Here is a 23,376-nt window from a genome sequence, read left to right on the forward strand (position 1 = left end):
AGACAAACATTTTAGAGAGGAGATTTTAAAGATACAGTATGCGCAACATTTTAGAGAAATAGATCTATGGAAAAGATGAAACAGACACACAGCAATATGATAGCAATATTCCTTGCATTTGGCATAATAATCCTTATATAAATACAGCACTTCATCACATCGTTGAGACAGATACATAGACAGACAGAGACAGTTATCACATCGTTGAGACAGATAGATACAGACAGACAGACAGACAGACAGACAGACAGACAGACAGAGAGAGAGAGAGAGAGAGATAGATAGATAGATAGATAGATAGATAGATAGATAGATAGATAGATAGATAGATAGATAGATAGATAGATAGATAGATAGATAAACACTGCACCTGTTAATATATTATTTATGCAATTCCAGTTGACGTGCAAAGCTATTTCTTTGCTGGAGATCAGACGAACGCAGGTAATTGGAGGCAACGACACAGTGGATAACGAGAGGGGAAGACAAAGGCAAAGTCCTGAGTAAATATTCCTCTCCACCCCATCTGCTGCTGGTCCGCAGCTGGGAATAGATCTGTGATATGGACCGCCTCTCTCTCTCTCTCTCTCTCTCTCCTATCTCTCCATCACACCGACCCTAACCCCCAGCGCCCCGCACAGGAGGGGCTGCATTGCACTGACTGCAAAAAGCGATGCATCCATTGATGCCCGTGAAAGGCTCCTGAGAGAGAGAGAGAGAGAGAGCGAGAGGAGAGAGAGAGAGAGAGAGGAGAGAGAAGAGCAATCTCTTTGCAGCAATTGTTTCCCAATTGCAAAGGAAAGTCACTCACCATCACAGCTCAGCCGGGACAGGGGTGGGGGGGTCTGGTCAGGGTGTCGGGTGTCGGGGTCTCTCTGTCTCCCTCTGTCTCTCTCTCTCCCTCTCTCTCTTCGTCTGTGTCTGTCTCTCTCTCTCTGTGTTTTGGGGCAATTGATCCGAGTCTCAGCAGCGAGAGCTCAGCCCCCACAGCACTGACGTCACTGCTGCTGTCAATCACCGCTACATATAAACACCCGGCTACCCCATACACACCCATAAACACCCGGCTACCCATACACACCCCATAAATACCCGGCTACCCCATACACACCCATAAACACCCGGCTACCCGTACACACCCCATAAACACCCGGCTACCCATACACACCCCATAAACACCCGGCTACCCATACACACCCCATAAACACCCGGCTACCCCATACACACCCATAAACACCCGGCTACCCATACACACCCCATAAATACCCGGCTACCCCATACACACCCATAAACACCCGGCTACCCGTACACACCCCATAAACACCCGGCTACCCATACACACCCATAAACACCCGGCTACCCATACACACCCCATAAACACCCGGCTACCCCATACACACCCATAAACACCCGGCTACCCATACACACCCCATAAACACCCGGCTACCCATACACACCCCATAAACACCCGGCTACCCATACACACCCCATAAACACCCGGCTACCCATACACACCCCATAAACACCCGGCTACCCATACACACCCCATAAACACCCGGCTACCCATACACACCCCATAAACACCCGGCTACCCCACCCACATCCCATAAACACCTGGCTACCCATCCACACCCCATAAACACCCGGCTACCCCACCCACACCCCATAAACACCCGGCTACCCCATACACACCCCATAAACACCCGGCTACCCATACACACCCCATAAACACCCTGCCATCCCACACACAACCCATAAACACCTGGCTACCCACACACACCATAAACACCCGGCTACCCCATACACACCCCATAAACACCCAGCTACCCCATCCACACCCCATAAACACCCGGCCACACCATCCACACCCCATATACACCCGAATACCCCATCCACACCCCACAAACACCCGGCTACCCCATCCTCACCCCATAAACACCCGGCTACCCCACCCACACTCCATAAACACCCGGCTACCCCACCCACACCCCATAAACACTCGGCTATCCCATACACACCCCATAAACACCCGGCTACCCCATACACACCTAATAAACACCCAGCTACCACACCCCATAAACACCCGGCTACCCCACACCCAGCTACCCCATATATACACCCCACAATAATAATAATAATAATAATCCTTGCATTTGATATAGCGCTTTTCACGTCTTCTCGACGTCCCAAAGTGCTTCACAGAACACACTGTAAAGTGAATTGACTGTATATTTGTGGGCGAACGCGGCAGCCAATTGCGCACAGCAATGTCCCACAAACAGTCGTGGATTGAAAATGACCAATTTATTATTGTTTTGTTTTGGAGGGATTATTATTAGGCTCTGTGTGGAGTAAGGAAACTTGCCCGAGGTTTCGCCCTCTGCCTGGAATTGAACTCGGGTATCTCGCTTGCAAAGCGAGTGCTCTAACCACTGAGCTGCAAGACTCCATATACACGCAGCTACTACATATAAACACCCAGTTACCCCATATACACACCATATACACCCAGCTAGCTACCCCATATACAAACCCAACTACCCCATATATACCCCATATACACCCAGCTACCCAATATACACCCCATATACACCCAGCTAGCTACCCCATATACAAACCCAGCTACCCCATATATACCCCATATACACCCCATATACACCCAGCTACCCCATATGCACACCATATACACCCAACTACCCCATATACACCCATATACACCCAACTACTCCATATACACTCCCAGCTACCCCATATACACCCAGCTACCCCATATACACACCATATACACCCAGCTACCCCATATACACCCCATATATATACAGCTACCCCATATACACACCATATACACCCAACTACCCCATATACACCCCATATACACCCAGCTACCCCATATATACACCCAACTACCCCATATACACCCCATATACACCCAGCTACCCCATATACACACCATATACACCCAGCTATCCCATATACACCCCATATACACCCAGCTACCCCATATACACACCATATACATCCAGCTACCCCATATACACATCTTATACACTCCCAGGTACCCCATATACACCCCATATACACCCAGCTACCCCATATACACACCATATACACCCAGCTACCCCATATACACACCATATACACCCAGATACCCCATATACACCCCATATACACACCCAGCTACCCCATATATACCCAGATACCCCATATACACCCCATAATAATAATAATCCTTGCATTTGATATAGCGCTTTTCACGTCAGGAGGACGTCCCAAAGCGCTTCACAGAACACACTATAAAGTGAATTGACTGTATATTTGTGGGCGAACGCAGCAGCCAATTGCGCACAGCAATGTCCCACAAATGTGGATTGAAAATGACCAATTTATTATTGTTTTGTTTTGGAGGGATTATTATTAGGCTCTGTGTGGAGTAAGGAAACTTGCCCAAGGTTTCGCCCTCTGCCTGGGATTGAACTCAGGTCTCTCGCTTGCAAAGTGAGTGCTCTAACCACTGAGCTACAGGACTCTTAGAGATGCAGAACACAAACATATATCACAAAGATACCGCATACCGCACATAGCGAACTGATACATGAATAACAAACAGTCAGCACCCTTCACGTAGGGTAATCAATACTCTGTGTAAGTTTAACAGTAAGGTAATGTGTGGGAGATCGTCTCAGAGAGCTTCACTGTGGCAGGGTTGGATACTGAGATCGGGTGACTGGAGGAGACCGTGATCCTGGTTGGAGAGGTGGCAGATAAAGATAGAGACAGTGAGATGGAGGGACAGGGCAGGGAGGTGCAGGGGTTGGAAGTGTTGTGACTAAAGGCTCGGACACTGATGGTGGAGCAGACGGGACAGGGGACCTGCTGGTTTATGAGATCTGTAACACACGCCTGACATTTTTCTTCAAACTGTTTCTTTCCCCCTCAAGCTCTGCTCAGTGATTGCCACCTACCGGTCACGCCTGTGTAAATCCGGATCCATCTGCCAAGATGTTGCTGTTATTAATTAACATTCTGCTCTCTGTGTGTGAGAAGCTTTGTAATCTGCTCGTTTATTGTCCCAGTGACAATGCCAAGTCTAATATTCAACAGTCAGCAGCAAAACCCTTTCACTCTGTTTCCATCTCTTGATTTAACCTTGATTTAGGTCTTGCTCCTCCCTATCTCTGTGCCCTGCTAACTCCATACTGGCCTGTCCTTACCCTCCGCTCGACGGACTCTGGGCTCATCCCTATCCCCCGCCTCACTTTTCCAACGGTGTCACATTTTGTGGGAAATTGCTGTTCACAATTCGCTGCTGCGTTTCACCCATAAAATATGCAGTCGGTCCACTTTGCAGTATATCCTGTGAAGCGCTTTGAGATGTCTCAACGACGTGATAAGGCGCAAGGATTATGATTACCTCAACATCTTGTGTGAAGGACTTGCAGCACCTCTGACAATATGGCAAACTCCGTCCAGCATTGCACTGGAGGGTCAGCCTGAACTGATCCTGATGTGAGGTTAGGATCAGTCCAGGCTGACAACCTTGTGACACAGACAAGAGTGCTATTGATTCAACCAAACTGACAACCCAATACAATGGTGTAGTCCTCACCGAACCAGCCAGGTACGGTGTACAGTGAGAGTAGAACACATTGGCCGGATCCAGGGAAAGGACACACAGACTAGTTAGTCCTGTTTCCGTGCCTATCACTATATGTATGTCAGGAGAATTCTTACTTCACCCCCTTCCCCCACTCTGTACAAAATTACTTTCATGAAAAAGTTTTCAAACGAGAATACAAATGGATGTAAAGAGGATGAACCCCAGTGTTGGAGTGAGATTGAGCGAGATTTTTAAAAACTTAAAGGGATTAAGAGATATGGGGATAGGGCGGGAAAATGGAATTAGGTTAGAAAATCAGCCGTGATCTTATTAAATGGCGGGGCACAGGCTCGAGGGGCCGAATAGCCTACTCCTGCTCTTATTTCTTACGTCTTATGAGATGAGCTATCTATAAGTTGAATCCTGTAGCTCAGGGATTAGAGCATTCGCTTTGCAAGAGAGAGATCTGGGTTCGATTCCCGGCAGGGTGAAACCTTGGGCCAGTTTCTTTACTCCACACGCCTGATAATAATCCCTCAAGAAAAAAAAATAATAAGTTGGTCATTTCAATCCACGACTATTTGTGGGACACTGCTGTGCGCAATTGACTGCCGCATTTCGCCCACAAATATCAATTCACTTTACAGTCTATTCTGTGAAGCGCTTTGAGACGTCGAGAAGACGTGCAAAGCGCTATATCAAATGTAAGGATTATTATTATTATAAGAAACACAGTAATCCACAGCTAGAAGGAGGCCATTCGGCCGATTGAGTCCGCACAAGCTCATAGTGTGGATATACAAGGTTCTAAATATTACTGAGCAAGTAAATCCCGGTTATTAGTTGATTGGCAGATCACTTTTTGCAGGCAATAATCCTTTTTAAAGAAAAATTGGTCACTCAGTTCATGAGTGTTTGTGGGACACTGCTGTATGCAATTGGCTACTGCATTCCTCCCACAAATATAGTCAATTCACTGCAGTATATTCTGTGAAGTTCTTTGAGACGTCTCAATGATGTGATAAGGATTGCAAGGATGATTATTGTTATTACATAAATACAAGTTGTTACTGGAACAAACTACTATTTATTCTTAATATTATTATTTATAGAGCACCCTTCGTGGAGCCAAATGGCTTGAAGCACCAAACAATGATAGGATTCAAGGCTGTGAACATCAACTTCAGAAGTTTTTCTTCACACAGATGGTAATTAATGAGTGGAACAGGGATAATGGGAGAATTACAGGCTGGGAATTTTAGAAGATTGAGATCAAATGGTCCATATTTCTTATCTGCCCACTAATGGGATTTGCACTCCTAACCAGGAAGGAAAGGTTTGGAAAAAAAGCCTGAAATTGTGACAGAATTTCTGTTCTGAGGCTTAGGTATCACCAGGGGCCCCGAATCATACCTGGTCTTTGCCATAAAATTATTTAGTCTAAAAGGTACAACTACACAGTTACCACACTTTACAGTAGATCCTGTGAAGACAATTCAACAATGTGACATTGTGACATTGAAGACAATGTCTGCATACAATAAAGATTATAAAGAATTTTCCACAACAACTTGCACTTATTGAGCACCCTCCACGCAGGGCAGCGTCTCAGAGCGCTTAACAGTGGAGGAGCCTGACTCCAAGTCAGGGATTGGGGTGGGGGGGAGAGATGGCCATAAGTCTGGTCAAAGAGGAAGGTTTTCAGGTAGGACTTGAAAAAGGGGAGAGGGGGAGCAAAGCGGATGGTTTGAGGGAGAGTTCCAGAGTTTTGGGGCGTAGTGACTGAAAGCGCGACCTCCAATGGTGGGGTGGAGGGTGTGAGGGTCGAGCAGGAGGCTGGTGCCAGTCAAGTGGAAGCGCCGGATGGTGGATTGGGGAGTGAGGAGTGAGGAGGTTGGAGAGGTCGGGAGGTGCCAGTGAATCAGTGGATTTGAACACGAGTGTGATTTGAACACAGACAGCGCCTTTCACATCGGGAGGGCGTCCCACACACTGGGATTTGGGATAAGGAGGGGTGGAGAGCATGGAAAGTAGATATAGAAGACTGACCAAAGATGTGGTCGAAGAGGACGGTCTTGAGATGGACCTTGAAGGAGGCAAGAGACTGTGGGATGGAGTTCCAAAGGCTGGGGCTGAAAGGCAGAATTGCTCAACAGTTTGGGGAGACCTTAAATCTTTAAGACAAAATAATCTCAGGGGCTAAGATTGGGTGGAATTTGGTGCATTGCGGTCAAAACACCAAATCTCTCGAATCATTGAGTTGAAGAGGTTGGCTCCATCATTCCAGGAAACTGGCCATCATAATGGAGCGTGGAGTAAGGAAACTTGCCTAAGGTTTCGCCCCGCCCGGGAATCAAACCCGGGCTCTCTCGCTTACAATGAGTGCTCTAACCACTAAGCTACAGGATTCCAGTGCATTAGTTCCCCTCACACACAAAACCAACACCACATACACATTTGTTAAATAATTACAGAAAGAGAAATCAACATTCAAATTCAGAGCAGCACGTGCGGTCATTTGAAATGAAATGAAACCAGTATGAATGAGGCACTTTCTTTTATTAAGCTGTTTCCCTTTAGTTCAAGGGTAAGAGTTGCCCTCGAGGGTAAAACTTTAAAGAGTGAGTTTACACCCAAGCTTGGAAGGAGACAGAGCGACAGTGGGGAGATGGTATCGAGATATTTTCCGATACCTTATGCATTTGAAACAGCACCTTATCACCCAAAAGCACCTCAAAGCACTTCAGATTTTTTTCTGTGAAGTGTAGTGTACGTAACGGCCAATGGACAGACAATCTTCACAACGGTAAAGGGAAAAAATAGGAATTTTTTTTTACTTTACAAAGAGAGTTGTTCAGATGTAGAATATTGCCCTGTGGCGATCTCTGAGGTCTAGTTCCTGAGCCAGTGTTACAGGGCACTGCTGATGACAGCACAGCTAGTTCCAGTAGTTACCCCAACACACTTTCTGGGGTCCCCCGACTCTTGCCACCCTGCACCTAATACCCCATCTAGCACTGCGCTAGAATTAGATAAGCAGAACGCATCACTCCAGGAAGAGAGCACATTCCATTTTAATAAACATCGCTGGAATTTCCACTTGGATCGTGGATCCTCTATTTGGTTTGGATACTCTTAAGCAACATGATGGGTTTCCGCATGCGTCAAACGAGTTGACCAAAAAAATCATATACTCTGATGTTAGAGCAGAGCAAGCACCACTATAAAGCAGGAGTGTCCCTCTGGGGAGAGATTGAACACATCACAAATAATAATTCTTGCAATTGATGTAGCACCTTATACATTCCTCAGTGTTTAAAGTGCAGTGACTATAGGTCAGTGGTGGTCAACCTCTATTGCTGGCCATAAAATACATTTTCTTGATTGAATATTCACTTCCATACTCTTTCACACTTGGCTTTGTTAGCTTTCCTGGTGAGTTGCTCAAAACTGTACACAATACCATGTACACAATACAGTGCCTCGGGACATCCTCCCGACGTGAAAGGCTCTATACAAATGTAATTTGCGATTGTAGTGTTCATCTTTGACAGCAGAGCTAACAGAAGGTGCGTCAGAGGGGCTTTGGTTTGATTACAAATTAGCCATTCCTCCTCCACTTCAGAGCGCTGAGTGCTGAGCACAGGATGCTACCTTCCCACTTCATCGCCTCCTTAGCCATTAAGCGAGTCTCTCAGGTTAAAATTACTCAACAACGGCTAAACACCCAAAAGCTTCTTAACAGTAGGAGATAGCTTACATTTCATAAATATATTTTAATGGATTTCTTCCACTGCCAAAAAAACACTTCTACCTCCAAATCATCATCATTGAACCTCCCCTCCCAAATCTGAGGTGTTGCGTAAGATATTTAACCTGTTCAGTGGCATCATTCGATAAGGTCGTTTCTCCTGGTCAAAAATCACCCAGATAATTGTTTCATTTAATTCATGGCTGTTTATGATATTAATGTACGCAAATCAACTATCCTCCCGGGAGTCTCTGATGATGATTTACCAGATATTAATACCTTGTGTGAAGCTGTTTAGCTGTGAGGATCAGGTTAGGCAAATCAACTTTCGTTCATTGGAGCCAAGGCGATTAAGGAATGATTGGGTTGATGAAAATAATGCAGGAAATTGACAAGCTAAGTAGGGGAAACTCTTCCCCCTGGTGGAGGAATCCCTAAAATAGGAGAAATTATAATAATAATCCTGGCATTTGATATAGTGCATTATCAGGTTATTGAGACGTCTCAAAGTGCTTCACGGAATATACTGTAAAGTGGTTGACTGTATATTTTGTAAAATTCAGCAGCCAACTGCACCCAGCAGTGTGGCAGTTGCGGATTGATTTTTTTACCCCCAGAAAGCAACCCCCCACCAATCAACCAACAACTGGCTTCTTACTTGTTGCTAGTTAAACAGAGGGAGTAAGGAAAATTGCCTAATGTTTCGCCCTGCCAGGGTATGGAACCTAGACCCTCTTGCTTGCGAGGGCGCTAACCACTGCAGGCATAAGCCGTACATTACATGCCTTATGTCGACAAAACATCACAAGGTACTTCACAGTACTTACTGTAAAATGTAGTGACTGTATCTACAGGTGAATACCTCCACTTACCATAGTGCAATGATTTAAAGCTTCCCCCTGTTTTAAGCGCTCTGAGACTGTGTAGAGGTTGCTATATAAGTGTAAGTTGTTGTTATAAACAGAAGCAGTTTATTTTATTGTTTAATCTACAAAAATAAAGCAATAAAATTAGAACAACTTTCAAAAGAAAAACTCTCTGCAGAGTCCACAAATCTTTGTGATCACTATTACGCAGCATAAGGAACACAAAGTAACTTGCACTCCCACTGATGAAGGAAGGTGAAATACAGATCACAAGATAGTTGCCTTTTTAATGGGCTGAATGGCCTATTCTGACACGGTTTCCTAATCGTCTTATCTGAAAGGAACTGCTGGACTCGCACCTTGCAAAGGAAATCCCACAGATCCCCCCCAAAAAACCCTCAGAAAGTAAATTCTCAAAACTCGCAATAGATTTCCGTTCCAACCAAATCCCCAAATTAACACGGCCGAGTTAGTAGCACTCTCGCCTTCCAAAAGCACACATTGAGCCTTGGTTGCGGGCAAAGTACTGGAATCATTGGAATAATTAGAAAGTTTATTAATTTGCCAAATTATGGAGCTATCCTTTTCAGATCACGTTGAGAGTTTGAGTAAATATCCCCACAGGATAGCAAAGTCCTTTGGTAAGTATGGCCGTAGTGTACTTCTTTTAAGCAATGAAATCAGAGCAAACAGTAATTTCTCTAACAAATCTTCCTTGGGTTGATCCATTTCCGGCCTTAATTACAGGATACACTTCCTTCGGTTTCCAATCTAAGTCCAACATGGAAAGGATTTCCTAAAGCAGCATGTAGCGGACCAGCTTCCCTCCACGGACCTCCCGCATTCGCTGGCAGTGCCGCAGGACGTTAAAGACTCCGTGCAGCTTCTTATCAACCCTGAGGTTGGAAAATTCCTTGATGTCGGCTTCTACAAAGAAATATTGACCTTCAGAAGAAAGAGAAACGCATGAAAGTTTATTAATTTGAGCTTGCAAATGCATTGGAACTATCCTTTCTGGATCACGTTCAGAGGTCGACTGCACTAAACTGTTGAGCAAATATCTTGTGGAGTTTAAAGACAGGCTTTGAACACAACAACAACAAATTGCCTTTCACATTGAGGGGTTCTTTGAACATCCCTCACCTTTGTAATCTTCAGCACGTTTCAAATCTCAAAGGATGATTGGAAGATTGTGGGCAGAGTATGTATGTATGTATGTATGTATGTATGTATGCAGTTTGCCTACACTTATACAGTCTTTTACTACACTTTACAGTAAATTATGTGTGGCACTTTGAGACAGTTCAATGACATAAGGCGCAATATTAAATGCAATAATATTATCAACACTGACAGCTTAGACACTGAAGTGTGTAATATGGTTGGGGAGGGGAAGAGAAAGGAACCTTATTAATAATAATAATCCTTGCATTTCATACAGCACCTAATCACATTGTTGAGATGGCTCAAAGCGCTTCATAGAATATTCTGTAAAGTGTAGCGGCTGTGGATTTTTTGGGCGAACGCTGGCACCCAATTGTGCACATTTTTTCTCCCTCGCTCGCTTTCTTACTATCACCTAATTGTGCACAGTAATGTCCCACAAAAGGTAGGGAAGTGAGTGACCAATTTTTTAAAGTTTCATTTATTCTTAGGATCTCTTGCCCCCTACCTTTTGTTTCCTTGACCTCCTGTTCTTTAAAGGAATGGTATTGGTTGCGAGTGGTGTTATTCATGGATTTCAGTGGCTGGTTCAGAATCTTGTATTTTGCTTTCACAATATCGTTCAACTCCTTGATCACAGCATTGATCTGATCGTACGTCATTCGGCCCTTCATGTACCTGCAAGATGTGAAAGAAACAGCCCCAAAATGAAGAAACAGAAATTCAGGGAGGATACGATGAGATAAGAACAAATTTATTCAAGAGAATAATAAGGAATTTTGGGGACTCTTATATAGACATCTGCTCAACGGGCTCCGGTCTGCTCCACAACCCTCACCCGACCACCGACGGTCAGGCCTTCAGCCTCTCTGCCGCCATCGTTTGGATCTCCATCCCTGTCTCTTCGCCTTGTTCCATCCCTTGCCTCCTTCAAGACTCATCTAAAGACCCTCTTCTTCGATTGCATATTTGGTGATCTTCCTAATCTACCCTCCCTGCCGTTCACCTGATCCTAATCCCCAGCTCGGGTCCAACTTGCTGACTGTTCATTGTCTTGGCACGTCGTCCAGACATGAAAGGCGCTGTACAAATCTAAGTTGTTGTTGCTGTTTGTTGGATATATCTGTAAATTTAGCACCTGACCTGTCAGGGGTTGGGACTGCAGGATAGAGGACATCTACATCTTTGTCTCATTTATGTGCCAGACTAGCTGACCACCAGCTGTGACTTGAATTACTACGGTTCTTGCTGGCTTTGATCTAAGGTTTTGCTTCTCAGGGCAGTTCAATCCAGAGGACACACTAGTTTACCTATCACCTCCCCTCCCTCCTTATGTTTTATAGGAATAGAATGGAGGCCAAACAGAGAGCCTTTTCCCTTCTCTTGTCATGCTCCTTTGCTGTGAATCGGTTCTTTCCTTGGGCAGTCAGAAACCAGACCATTTACAATGTTTAATGGAGGGAACACAAAGCAATTCTAAATCCCTTTGCAGACGAGTCATCCATTTTAAAGGAACGGTGAATGGGTCAAGCCATGCATTACACAGGGGAGCTTTATCAGCTCACTCGCACGTGATAGAACAGTTCTGTGAAATAATACTACCATTTATCTTTATTTATAAATCTTCTACCTTTATCAGGAAGCTATACATCTTCCTCTGAGCCACTTAATAATAATAATCCTTGCATTTGATATAGCGCTTTTCACATCGGAGGACGTCCGAAAGCGCTTCATAGAACACTGTAAAGTGAATTGACTGTATATTTGTGGGCGAACGCGGCAGCCAATTGCGCACAGCAATGTCCCACAAACAGTTGTAGATTGAAAATGACCAATTTATTATTGTTTTTGAGGGATTATTATTAGGCTCTGTGTGGAGTAAGGAAACTTGCCCAAGGGTTCGCCCTCTGCCTGGAATTGAACTCCGGTCTCTTACTTGCAAAGCGAGTGCTCTAACCGAGCTACAGGACTTGCACGATGTTTATACAGCTAATGCAATTAATGGAAAGGTCCCTATAAGACAGGTTTGTGGAAATAAAAGTATCAGGTTGTGTGTATGATCTGTTGCAAAGATAGAAAATGTAGCTTTAAAATCAGGTGTCAGATGACAAAAGAACTGCTACTAGAAAACTGGTAAAGCACACTTGGAGAAATGACAGCAGCTCTAATTTAGGACGTAGATCAGAGCGGTTAGAGAGATTTAACTCAATTGTTTTGAGAATTTATTAATATTAATAATAATCCTTGCATGGATATAGAACTTTATCACATCATCAAAGCATCTCAAAGAGCTGTAAAGTGGAGTGACTGTGTTTTGTGGGCAAAACACTCCAGCCATTTGCCATTTACAGATTTACAGATTACATCCATTTACAGATCATCAGCCATGATCTTATTGAATGTCGGGGAAGGCTCGAGGGGCAGAATGGTCTACTCCTGCTCCTAATTCTTATGTTCAATGTCCCACAAACAGTCATGAAGTGAGTGCCCAATTTTATTTGGGGGATTATTGTACAGCACCCTGGGAGAAACTTCTTTTTTTCTTTTTAAATAATGCCTTGGGATCTTTAACGTCTGCCTGAATAGGCAATTGGTATGAGAAGTGAAATTGGTTTAACGTCTCATATAAAGGATGGCACCTCCGCCAATGCAACAACCTCAGCACTGCATTGGAGTGTCAGCTTAGACCATGTGATTTCATAGCCGGATGTGGGGCTTGGACCCACAACCATCATACTCAGAGGCAAGAGTGCTACCACTGCGCCTGGCTGACACATAGCTCAGGGATATGCATAGAGTAGAGCAGATACCCCACAGCACATGATGCCAGCGTCCATGTATTGAGAAGCATCCTCGGTATATTCCAAAGTCGGGTGGGTATTCCAAAGCACAGTTTAACACGTAATGGAGAACCTTTAGTAATACCAAATCTTGTCCCTATCAACTAGAACTGTACCTGTTCTTTAGAAGTTTTGCCCACAAAATACAGTCAATCCACTATTCGATATATTCTGTGAAACGCTTTGAGACATCTCAAAGACATGATATAGCAATATAGCTATAGCAAATGCAGAGATTATTATTATAAATAGACAAAGAGAACAATTTGTAGGTGAAATAAACAGACGACAACAACAAATTACATTTATATAATTACTCCTGCTTATATAATTAATAATAATCCCTCCAAAACCAAAAACAATAATAAAATTGGTCATTTTCAATCTACGACTGTTTGTGGGACATTGCTGTGCGCAATTGGCTGCCGCGTTCGCCCACAAATATAGTCAATTCACTTTACAGTGTGTTCTATGAAGCGCTTTGGGACGTCCTCCCGACGTGAAAAGCGCTATATCAAATGCAAGGATTATTATTATTATTATTATATAGCGACTTTCACGTCAGGACATCTCAAGGCGCTGGACAAACAGTGATTTGGACCCACCCAGAGGTTGAGATCAGGGGGGCAAGAGGGGTGGGGGTAGGAGGGTGAGAAAAGGTGCGGTCTTGAGAAATGCCTTGAAGGGGGTAAGGGAGGAAACAAGGTGAGGATCCTCAGTCTTGTTGACATTGAACTGTAGAAAGTTAGCTCTCATGCAGGACTTCATGTCTGACAGATATTGTGGCCAGATAGCAGGGGTCCTGGAGTCGAGGGCGGAGGCAGAGTTAGATAGAGTTACGTATCATCCGCATACTTGGACCGCATGTTTCAGATGATGTTACAAAGTAGGAGCACGTAGATATTGAAGAGGAGAGGACCAACGCAGAGCCCTGAGATGGTGCGGCGGCTGGAGGAGAAGCCATTTGTGTAGACAAAGTGGAGACAGTGCGGAAATGTAGGATCTGAACCATTCAAGGACAGAACTGTGAAGGTTGAGGTGAGAGGTGGTGGTGGAGGACAGAATGGTCAACAGTGTCAAAGGCAGAAGAAAGGGCAAGGCTAATGAGGAGGCCGAGGGAGCCCTGATCGCAGATGGACAAAATGCCATTTGTCATTTTGACCAAGGCCATTTCTTGCTGTGGGCAGCACGGAAACCTGATTGGAGGATTCGTGAGGAACGTGGCGGAAGAGGAAGGAACCAAGCTGGGAAGCAACGACTCATTCCCGAACTTTGGAAAGGGAGGATGGAGATGGGGTGGGGACAAGACAAACAAGTTCAACTAAACACATCTTATAATCTCTTTAGTCTAGTTTTCAGTATTTTTTACAAAAATAAACTGGAATATACAAACATTTTAGACAAAATCATTAACATTTCAGGGAGTCTGCTACTTACGTGGGAATCTGGTTGAATTCCTCGATCACAAGGAACTCCATCCCTCGAACAAATTGCTTGGGTTTGGTGGAATTCTTTGTGTGTTCTGGTTTATCAGGATCCGGTTGCACTGCTTCAGTTTTCTGGGTTGCTGAGCTAGAGATACAAGCACAGGATGACAAATAGTAGATGGTGCAGATGGCAATGTGTGGAGATGGAAGGGATGCTTATGATTTTGGACAAAATGAGATAACGAGATAACAAAAAGAATAACTTTGAACCCTAGATCTGATGCAGGTTTAAGAGTTGCACTGCTGATAAAACAGACCATTTAGCCACTTGTTAAAGAAAAAAATTAATGCAGCACTTTTACATTTTTACAAATATTTCAAGTGTTCTTTACAATAAGTATTGTGAAGTTTGGAGACTACTTTTCGGGAGGGATTTTTGCAAGAGCTAAGGACCTACAAACAAACAGCCTAAAGTGCTTAAATTGCTTAATATGGAGGAGGATTGTTGGCAAGACACTGGTAGTAGACTCCCTTGTAGTTTCCAATTTAATCTTGGGATCCTTAATATTTATCTGAACAAGCATTGGTTTAACATCTAATGTTCAAGTGCTCTGAGACGTTACCCGTGTAGCATGATGGGTGCTATACATAAAGGCAAGTTGTTGTTGTAGTAAAGGACAGCATTTAATATTATTCAACATTTAAAGGACAGCAACTCCAACAATGCACTCACCAGTATCGTATTGGAATGTGGGGCTTTGAACTTTCTGAGCCATGAGCTCTATCTGACCAATATTCCTACCTAATTCCAGATTTGAAAAAAATGCAGACCACTTGGTATTTTCGTAATTTAAGTAACTACATTAGTTTATAACTAATATAATAACTATACTAGTTAAAAAGCCCAAATTAACCAAATGATCCCTTTAAGGGGTAACGTAAACCTTTTCCAAATAGAGTAGTGAAATCCTTTACAGGATCAAGCAACTCAGCCTTCGATAACTGACTGAGGCCAATGTCTCACTAACAGTATTATAAACCAGGAGCATAAAAAATAAACTGACTTCCGGTTTGCCGTTGAAATTTGTCAGATGCGCTGCCTTCAGAGGGCGCAGAAAGTTACGCGTGCATAGGAGGAAGTGACATCAACGACACTTTCTATGCATATCTTGCAGAAAATGATAACAGCGGCAACCTGGTGATCTGGAAGTCAGACCTTGGCTAGTCAGAACCAGAAGCATGGTGCTTGCTTTTGCACAGTAGATCTTCACTATATCGAAGGACGCTTATAACTGAGACCTCCTGTATTTCCCGCTGAATAATATTTCTACTGGATTAGGAACAGTTATGACAAACACATTCACGTACTACACAATCATCTCTTGTATGAGATCTCGACATACCTGGTTGGAGCAGCTTTCTTTGGTAGATGAGATGGGACATTTTCTACGAGGTGCTGTGCTGTTTTATGAGTTTCATCAACTGAATTTCTGAGATCCTAGAATAATCAAATCATTGAACGTCAAAAATTGGGCAAAACTAATGGACTGTCAACTGTTATAATAATAATTATTGCATTTGATATAACCCCTTATCAAGTCTTTGAGACATCTCAAAGCGCTTCACAGAATATATTGTAAAGTGAATTGACTGTATACTTTGTTGGAAATACACAACAGCCAATTGCGCACAGTAGTGTCCTACAAACAGTTGTGGACTGAGTATCCAAATTATTTTTTTGATTAAGGGTTTATTATCCCCAGAAAAAGCAATCTGCTAATTGACTAACAACCGGGTTCCTACTTACTGCTAGGTAAATGGAGAGTGTGGAGTAAGGAAACTTGCCTAAGGTTTTCCTGACAGGGAACCAAACTCGGAACCTCTCGCTTGTGAGTGCGCTGAACAATATGCTACAGGTCCACAAGTAGTAGTGCCATGGGATCTTTAAAATCCACCTGAAGCAAGGTTTAACATCTCATCCGGAGGTTATCATCTCCAACAATGCAGCACATCCCAGCAATACTTGAGTGTTAGCCTAGATTATTTGAGTTTGAAGTCCTGATGTGGGGCGAACCCACAACCTTCTGATTCAGAAGTGAAAGTGCTACCAACTGAGCCAGACTGATACCTAATTTATCTCAATCTGCCTCCCTTAAAGCAACATCTGGATACTATTTCTAGCCAATTAAAAGATGCTTTATTCTACTCTCCATTGGTCTTGAATCCAACACACCAAGCAAAAGTTTCACAGAAGCCCATTGTCCAAAAGCTGCGAGTGTGTTCAGATCTAAATTTAGTTATAATTATCACCTGAAATTTTGTCTCTTCATAACAGATACACTGTGAAAATGCACATTAAATTGGTTAGGAAATGTTGTAAATTTCCCGCCCCCCACCCCCACCTTTTGATTCTATAAACAACAACTTGCACTTATATAGCGCCCGTCCCCCACTCAGGGCAATGTTTAACAGTGGCGGAACCTGATTCCGAGCTGGAAGGAGGTCGGTGACCAGAGTGAAACATAAAATGAAAGATAAGACACTACAGTTCACAGATACAACATACAATAACCAGAAAAACGTAGGACATTTTGGAGAAGTTCCAGTGAATGGAATATGAAGGATTTTACCTTGATAACTTTCAGGTCAGTTTTCTGTCGCAGTATCTCTGCCTGAAATGTATCTAACAGATACCAGATGTCAGATAATTCTTGCTCAATCTTCTGCAGCACTTTTGTCTGAGAAGGATCATAACCTAATGACAGAAATGTTGGGATTGTGTATAAGGAAGGAGTCATCTTGCCTCAGTTCATAATACTGGTATCTTGGTCAATGTGGATTCAAACTCCATGTCATGAGCTCAAGTTCTAGGCTGACACTCCCAACAGTAGTGTGGGGGATCTGTTGTCAGAAGTTCAGTCTTTCAGATGAGATCCTGTCTGCCTCTTCAGGTGGATGTGAAAGATTCCATAACATTATTGGAAAAGAGAAAGGAATTTCCTCCAGAGTCCTGGTCAAAAATCCTAACCTAATGGTTGCTTGTGAAATTTTGTACACAAATACAGTAATTAATGAAGCGTTCTTTGAGAAGGAAAATGTACATTATGGCACCGTAATTACATAACAGTAATAACATAACAGTAATAATGAAAATGTTCCTTCTTACCATATTAGATAATCTCTGAAGCTGAAGAGCCCAAGTTTATTTTTAAAAACTAAAGGGATTAAGGGATATGGGGATAGGGCGGGTAAATGGAATTAGGTTACAATGTAAAGCATCACAAACAGGTCAATCTGCATTGTCCTACTGTTTATCATAGGAACAGGAGTAGGCCATTCAGCCCATTGAGCCTGTTCCACCATTCTATAAGATCATGGCTGATCTGTACCTCAAGTCCATTTACCTGTCCTTGTCTCACATCCCTTGATAATAATAATCGTTGTATTTGATATTGCGCATCATCACAACTTTGAGACTTCTCAAAGATATACTGTAAAGTGAGTTGACTGTATATTTTGTGGGCGAAACGTGGCAGCCAATTGTGCACAGCAATTGATACCCTTATCTTACCCCACAAATATCTATCCACCTCAGTCTCGAAAATGTGAATGGATCCAGCATCCACAGCCTTTTTGGTGGGGAGAGAGTTCCAAATTTCCACTGCACTTTGTGTGAAAATCTGCCTCCTGATTTCACTCCTAAATGGCCTAGCTCTAATTCTAAGATTAATCCCCCTTGTTCTGGATTCCCTCACCAGTGAAAAAGTTACTCTGTAGCTGCCCTATCGAATCCCTTTATTATTTTAAAACCTCAATTTAGATCCACCCTCAACCTTCTAAAAGGGATTGAAGCAGTAGAAGGGGGTGGAGGGGAAGGTCACATTGACTCTCAAAGGTACCGGATCAGCTTTGTGGTGCAGCTTTCTCAGATTCCACCTGTGGAGATGTTCCCTGTAACAGTCTCCTTAATTGGAGAACGCAGTCAGCGCAGTATGAAACAGTATGAGGCCGGACAAGCACAGAGAGAACACAATATTTAAAATCAATTAACTTTGCATAACGATCCAGCTCATAAAAAACTCCACAATTTAACTGGCTTAAGTCAACTTTAATATGGTATTCGACAAAGCAGCTCAGAAATGCTGCCACCCACAAGGTGGCAGCTTCAAAAGGAGCTGAAGGCTGGCTCAATAGCTTTCACAAACTGATTTGGGGCCAACTGGTTTGTCAAATAATAATAATAATCCTTGCATTTGCCTTGTCACATCATTGAGATATCTCAAAGCCCTCCACAGAATATATTGTAAAGTGAATTGATCGTATATTTTGTGATCAAAACACAGCAGTCAATTACACACAGCAGTGTCCCACAATCAGCCGTGGATTCTTTTTAAAAAAAGGGATTATTACCCCGCAAAGCTATCTGCTAATCAACTAACAACAGATAGCTACTTACTGTTAGGTAAACAGAGATGCGTGGAGGAAAGAAGCTTTCCTAAGGTTTCACTCTACCGGGAATCAAACCCAGGTCCTTTTGTTTGCGTGGCGAGTGCTCCACCAAATTACTACAGGACTCCAAAGCCTGGGAAGGGGGAGGGTGTAGGGCAATGGGGAATGACATACAGCTTCCCCTTGAAGCAGCAATACCTTTCGATAAATGAAACACACTTTCCAATCTGGGACTTACTCAGTCTGTCATTTTTCTGACAGTGTAAAAACGAAGGCCTGCCATTTCCCATGAGTATGCGTGGAGTCCTGTGGCTCAGTGGTTAGAGCACTCGCTTTACAAGCGAGATACCCGAGTTCAATTCCAGGCAGAGGGCGAAACCTTGGGCAAGTTTCCTTACTCCAAACAGAGCCTAATAATAATCCCTCCAAAAAACAAAACAATAATAAATTGGTCATGTTCAATCCACGACTGTTTGTGGGACATTGCTGTGCGCAATTGGCTGCCGCGTTCGCCCACAAATATACAGTCAGTTCACTTTACAGTCTATTCTGTGAAGCGCTTTGGGACGTCTAGAAGACGTGAAAAGCGCTATATCAAATGCAAGGATTATTATTATTATTATGCACTTGCCAATTTTCACCTCCAAAACTCAATGGCAATTCTTTTCACAATAGTGAAAACACAAAAATGAGGACAAAAGATGTTTAACAGAGAGCCCTTGAAATGGCAATGAATCAACTTGTTGTCTCCTGTGTGAGCTGCGATTTCTAAAGTTCATCAAAATGCCATCACATCTGCCATCTATTCAAATTCTCCTATTGTATTTGCAGACACAGATGTATTAAATAAACTAAAGGCCTTTTGTATCACATACTGGCTCAGTTTGCAACACTCTTGCCTCTGAATCAGAAGGTTTGTGATTCAAACCCAATGATGGATTTTGATAAATAATAGATACGTGCATTTGAATAAATAATAAAGATCCTTGCACCTTATCACATAGCTGAGACATCTCAAAGCACTTCACAGAATATACTGTAAAGTGAATTGACTCTGCATCTTGGGGGAGAAACAGCTCAGCACAAAAAGTCAGATTGAGTATCGAAATAATATCTTTTTGGAGGAGAGATTACTACCCCAACAACCCAGTTCCTACTTACTGCTAAGTAAACAGAGGCATGTGGAGTAAGGAAATTTGCCTAAAGTTTTGCCCCAGGTACTCTCGCTTGCAAAGTGATGTCCTCCCGACGTGAAAGGCACTCCATAAATGTAATTTTGTTTTGTTGCTGTGAGCGTGCTAACCAATATGTTACAAGATTCTTGTGGATAACTAATTTTATAGTTCAGGCTGGCTCTTCAGTGCAGTACTGAGGGATCATTACATTATCAGATGTGTGCTTTTCACCACATCAGGCTTCACTATCCTCCCATAGTGAAAAGGGCTGTATAACAACAACAACCTGCATTTATATAGCAACCCTCAGGGATTTTAGTGTCACAGAGCTCTTGACAGTGGGGGGGGAGCATGACACGATGTGGTGGGGGGAGGGCTGTAGGCACCGTCAAATAGGAAGATCTTCAGGAGCGACCTGAAGATGGGGAAGCAAGGGGAAAGGCAGAGGGATAGAAGAAGAGTGTTCCAGAGTTTCAGAAGTGTGGCTACCAATGGTGGAATGGAGGGCACGAGTGACTTTCAGGAGGCCAGAGACAGTCGAGTGGAGGCTGTGCGTAAGCAGGTCGGAGAGGTATGGAGGTGGCAGAGCATGAAGGGATTTGAAAATCAGTGTGAGGGTCTTGAAATTGATCCGTCCGGCGATAGGCTAGAACTTGTGTAATGGGAATACAGAGTTTAGTACAGGTGAGTATGCAGGCTGCAGAGTATAATTGTAAATAGTTTTTGTTCTTGTAGTTAAACTCACCCATTTTCTTCAGTTGTAGGGACCTTTTAATCAAAGATATCTTGTTGTTCATGTGAACTGATAAATCCTGCAAATCCGTCGAGGTCATCCTTAGCAAATCAGGACAGCTCTTCAACCAAATCTAACAACATCAAATCAAATGGCTTAGTATGGGAATTTACCTCATTGGCGCATTCTGCTCTACAGTGATATACTTCTTAAGCATTTGTAAAGAGGCAACTGTCCACCTCTCAGATAGTCTACAGCTCTGGCTAAAATCCATTGAGAACAAAGACTGGCCAAAAATAGTGCAATAAATAGAGGGTGAAAAACTGAATATTCTATGTCATAACACCCAAAAGTACGATCTAAACCTGCCTTTAATTATTGCACATGTGTACAATTGGCTGCCGAGTTTCGCCCACAAATATTCAGTCAATTCACTTTACAGCATATTCTGTGAAATGCTTTGGGACGTCTAGAAGACGTGAAAAGCGCTATATCAAATGCAAGGATTATTATTATTAAGAACATATTGCATATAATATAATAATAGTACTAACATTTAATATAGTGCCTTATCACTTTGGTGAGACATCTCAAAGCGCTTCACAGACTGGGCATTTGTGATCAAGATTATAATTACAGTATTATACACACACATAATATAAACACACACACATATCTCTCCCTATATAATGTACATATAATATCTATACACTTTATTGTGATAATTAGTGTCCTAAAAACATGAAAGCATGGCCATTTGCGCTTCTTTCCGGATCACTGTTGTTGTTAGCGAGTTCCACCGTGCATTATACTCAGGAATCAGGTCAATAAGCCCCTTTCTTCGCAAACCATTGAGGGAATCAGGGAGTCAGTATACCAGGGATCTACTGTTCCATTCAAGCGAATGGCGTACTGATTGATGTCCACTACAAAAGCTGCAATGATGCGTTAGATGTGCAGGGTGAGATATATAGCTCCTTGGGCTCACAGAAACCTGGCTGTCCCAGTGACTCCACCCCCCTCATCAAAACCTCCCGCCTGGTCACACCTTACACCCCCGACTGCCCCCGTCTCCCAAATCTCCCTCGGTTCATTCCCCTATTCCTCCCGCTCCTTCATCTCCTTCAAGCACTTCACCCATTACCAACTCCTGCTCTCTCGCTCTCTCTCTCCATCAAAATCTTCCTAGTCCGCACCGCACCGCCCCCACAAAACCTTCCTCTCAAACAGCCCATCTTTGTGTTACATTTCTCAGGAATAAATTGGGGTGATTTAAATTTAAGGTCATGTAGTACGACTTCAATGCCACAGGATGGCACAAGCATCCTATATATAATCACACCCACAGAGCAAGCGTTCCCAAAGGCACAGCACTTGCCCACGCAAGCGGCCAATATTTTGTGTGCAAAATTTTGTGTATTTTATTCCTATGCCCAGAAGTTCCATCACTCGAGAGTTTCACCTCCAAGTCGGAAAGTGGTGGGTTGAAGCCCACCCGCGCGCGCGGGCGGCGGCTTTGAGCTCACGGTCCAGGGCTGACGCTCCAGTGCCGTGTTAAGGTCAATAATAATCCCTCCCAAAACTATAATAAATTGGGTCATTTTCAATCCGCGGCTGTCTGCGGGGGCACCGCTGTGCGCCATCGGCTGCCGCGTCCGCCCACAAATATACAGTCAATTCACTTTACAGTGCGTTCTGCGAAGCGCTTCGCGCGCAGCGGTGTCCCCACAGACAGTCGTGGATTGAAAATGACCCAATTTATTACAGGTTTTTTTTTGTGTGGGGGGGGGGGAGGGAGGGGAGGGCTCGTTATTTATTAATAACATTATTATTGTTCGTTTGCTTTGAAGGGTTTAATTAATTAATTTGGAGTGTGGGGAGGGGGGGGGGGACCTGCCTGAGGTACCTCTTGGCTGTTTGCTCTCCTCTTGGGGACATGTGGGTGACTTTTACCTTCTAAAATCACTCAGTAACGCTGACCAAAGCCTCTCGGGCTTTTCCTTACCTTTCTGACGCGAGGCCCCGGTCTCAGGTCCCGCTCGACTCTCGCAGCCGTTAACGGTCGTCCTCGCTTCAAACATTTGAATCTTCCCGCCCAGTCGGGCTCGCGCCGCGGGGGGGGGGGGAGGGGGGCGGGGGGAACGACGACAGCCAATCAGCGGCCGCCGCGCGCAGAGGGCGTGACCCGAGCGAGTGAGGGGCTGGGACGAGGGAGAAATTATTTTTAACTCGTCTTGAAATTAACTTCAGGTCCGACCATTCGATTTGAAATGGACCTGAAAGATTTTTGTCCCCTCCAGAAGAGGGAAATGACTGACTTTGGGCGGCGTGACGACGGCGGGGCGGCCCAGCTGCCATGGTGACGGGGCTTTCA

The 23,376-nt window shown here is 43.7% G+C and overlaps 1 protein-coding gene across 2 annotated transcripts; it reads right to left on the reverse strand.

Annotated features, from left to right (window-relative positions):
• Positions 1-9,299: 9,299 nt before the first annotated feature.
• On the reverse strand, positions 9,300-23,110 carry ska1 (spindle and kinetochore associated complex subunit 1). Of its 2 annotated transcripts, XM_042340659.1 has the most exons (7): positions 23,008-23,079; positions 21,015-21,135; positions 17,276-17,400; positions 16,049-16,143; positions 14,656-14,790; positions 10,887-11,056; positions 9,300-10,159 (listed from the first exon to the last, which is right to left on the reverse strand). In XM_042340659.1, exons 2-7 carry the CDS (start codon positions 21,100-21,102, stop codon positions 10,011-10,013), a joined length of 762 nt encoding a protein of 253 aa, XP_042196593.1. In that variant the 5' UTR covers positions 21,103-21,135; positions 23,008-23,079; the 3' UTR covers positions 9,300-10,010. The 2 variants fall into 2 exon arrangements, with proteins under 2 accessions (XP_042196593.1, XP_042196600.1); XM_042340666.1 differs by lacking the exon at positions 21,015-21,135 and having other exon boundaries at positions 23,008-23,110.
• Positions 23,111-23,376: the final 266 nt, after the last annotated feature.

The sequence above is a fragment of the Callorhinchus milii genome, unplaced genomic scaffold, assembly GCF_018977255.1.
Source record: "Callorhinchus milii isolate IMCB2004 unplaced genomic scaffold, IMCB_Cmil_1.0 Scaffold1, whole genome shotgun sequence".
Taxonomy (NCBI): Eukaryota; Metazoa; Chordata; class Chondrichthyes; order Chimaeriformes; family Callorhinchidae; genus Callorhinchus; species Callorhinchus milii.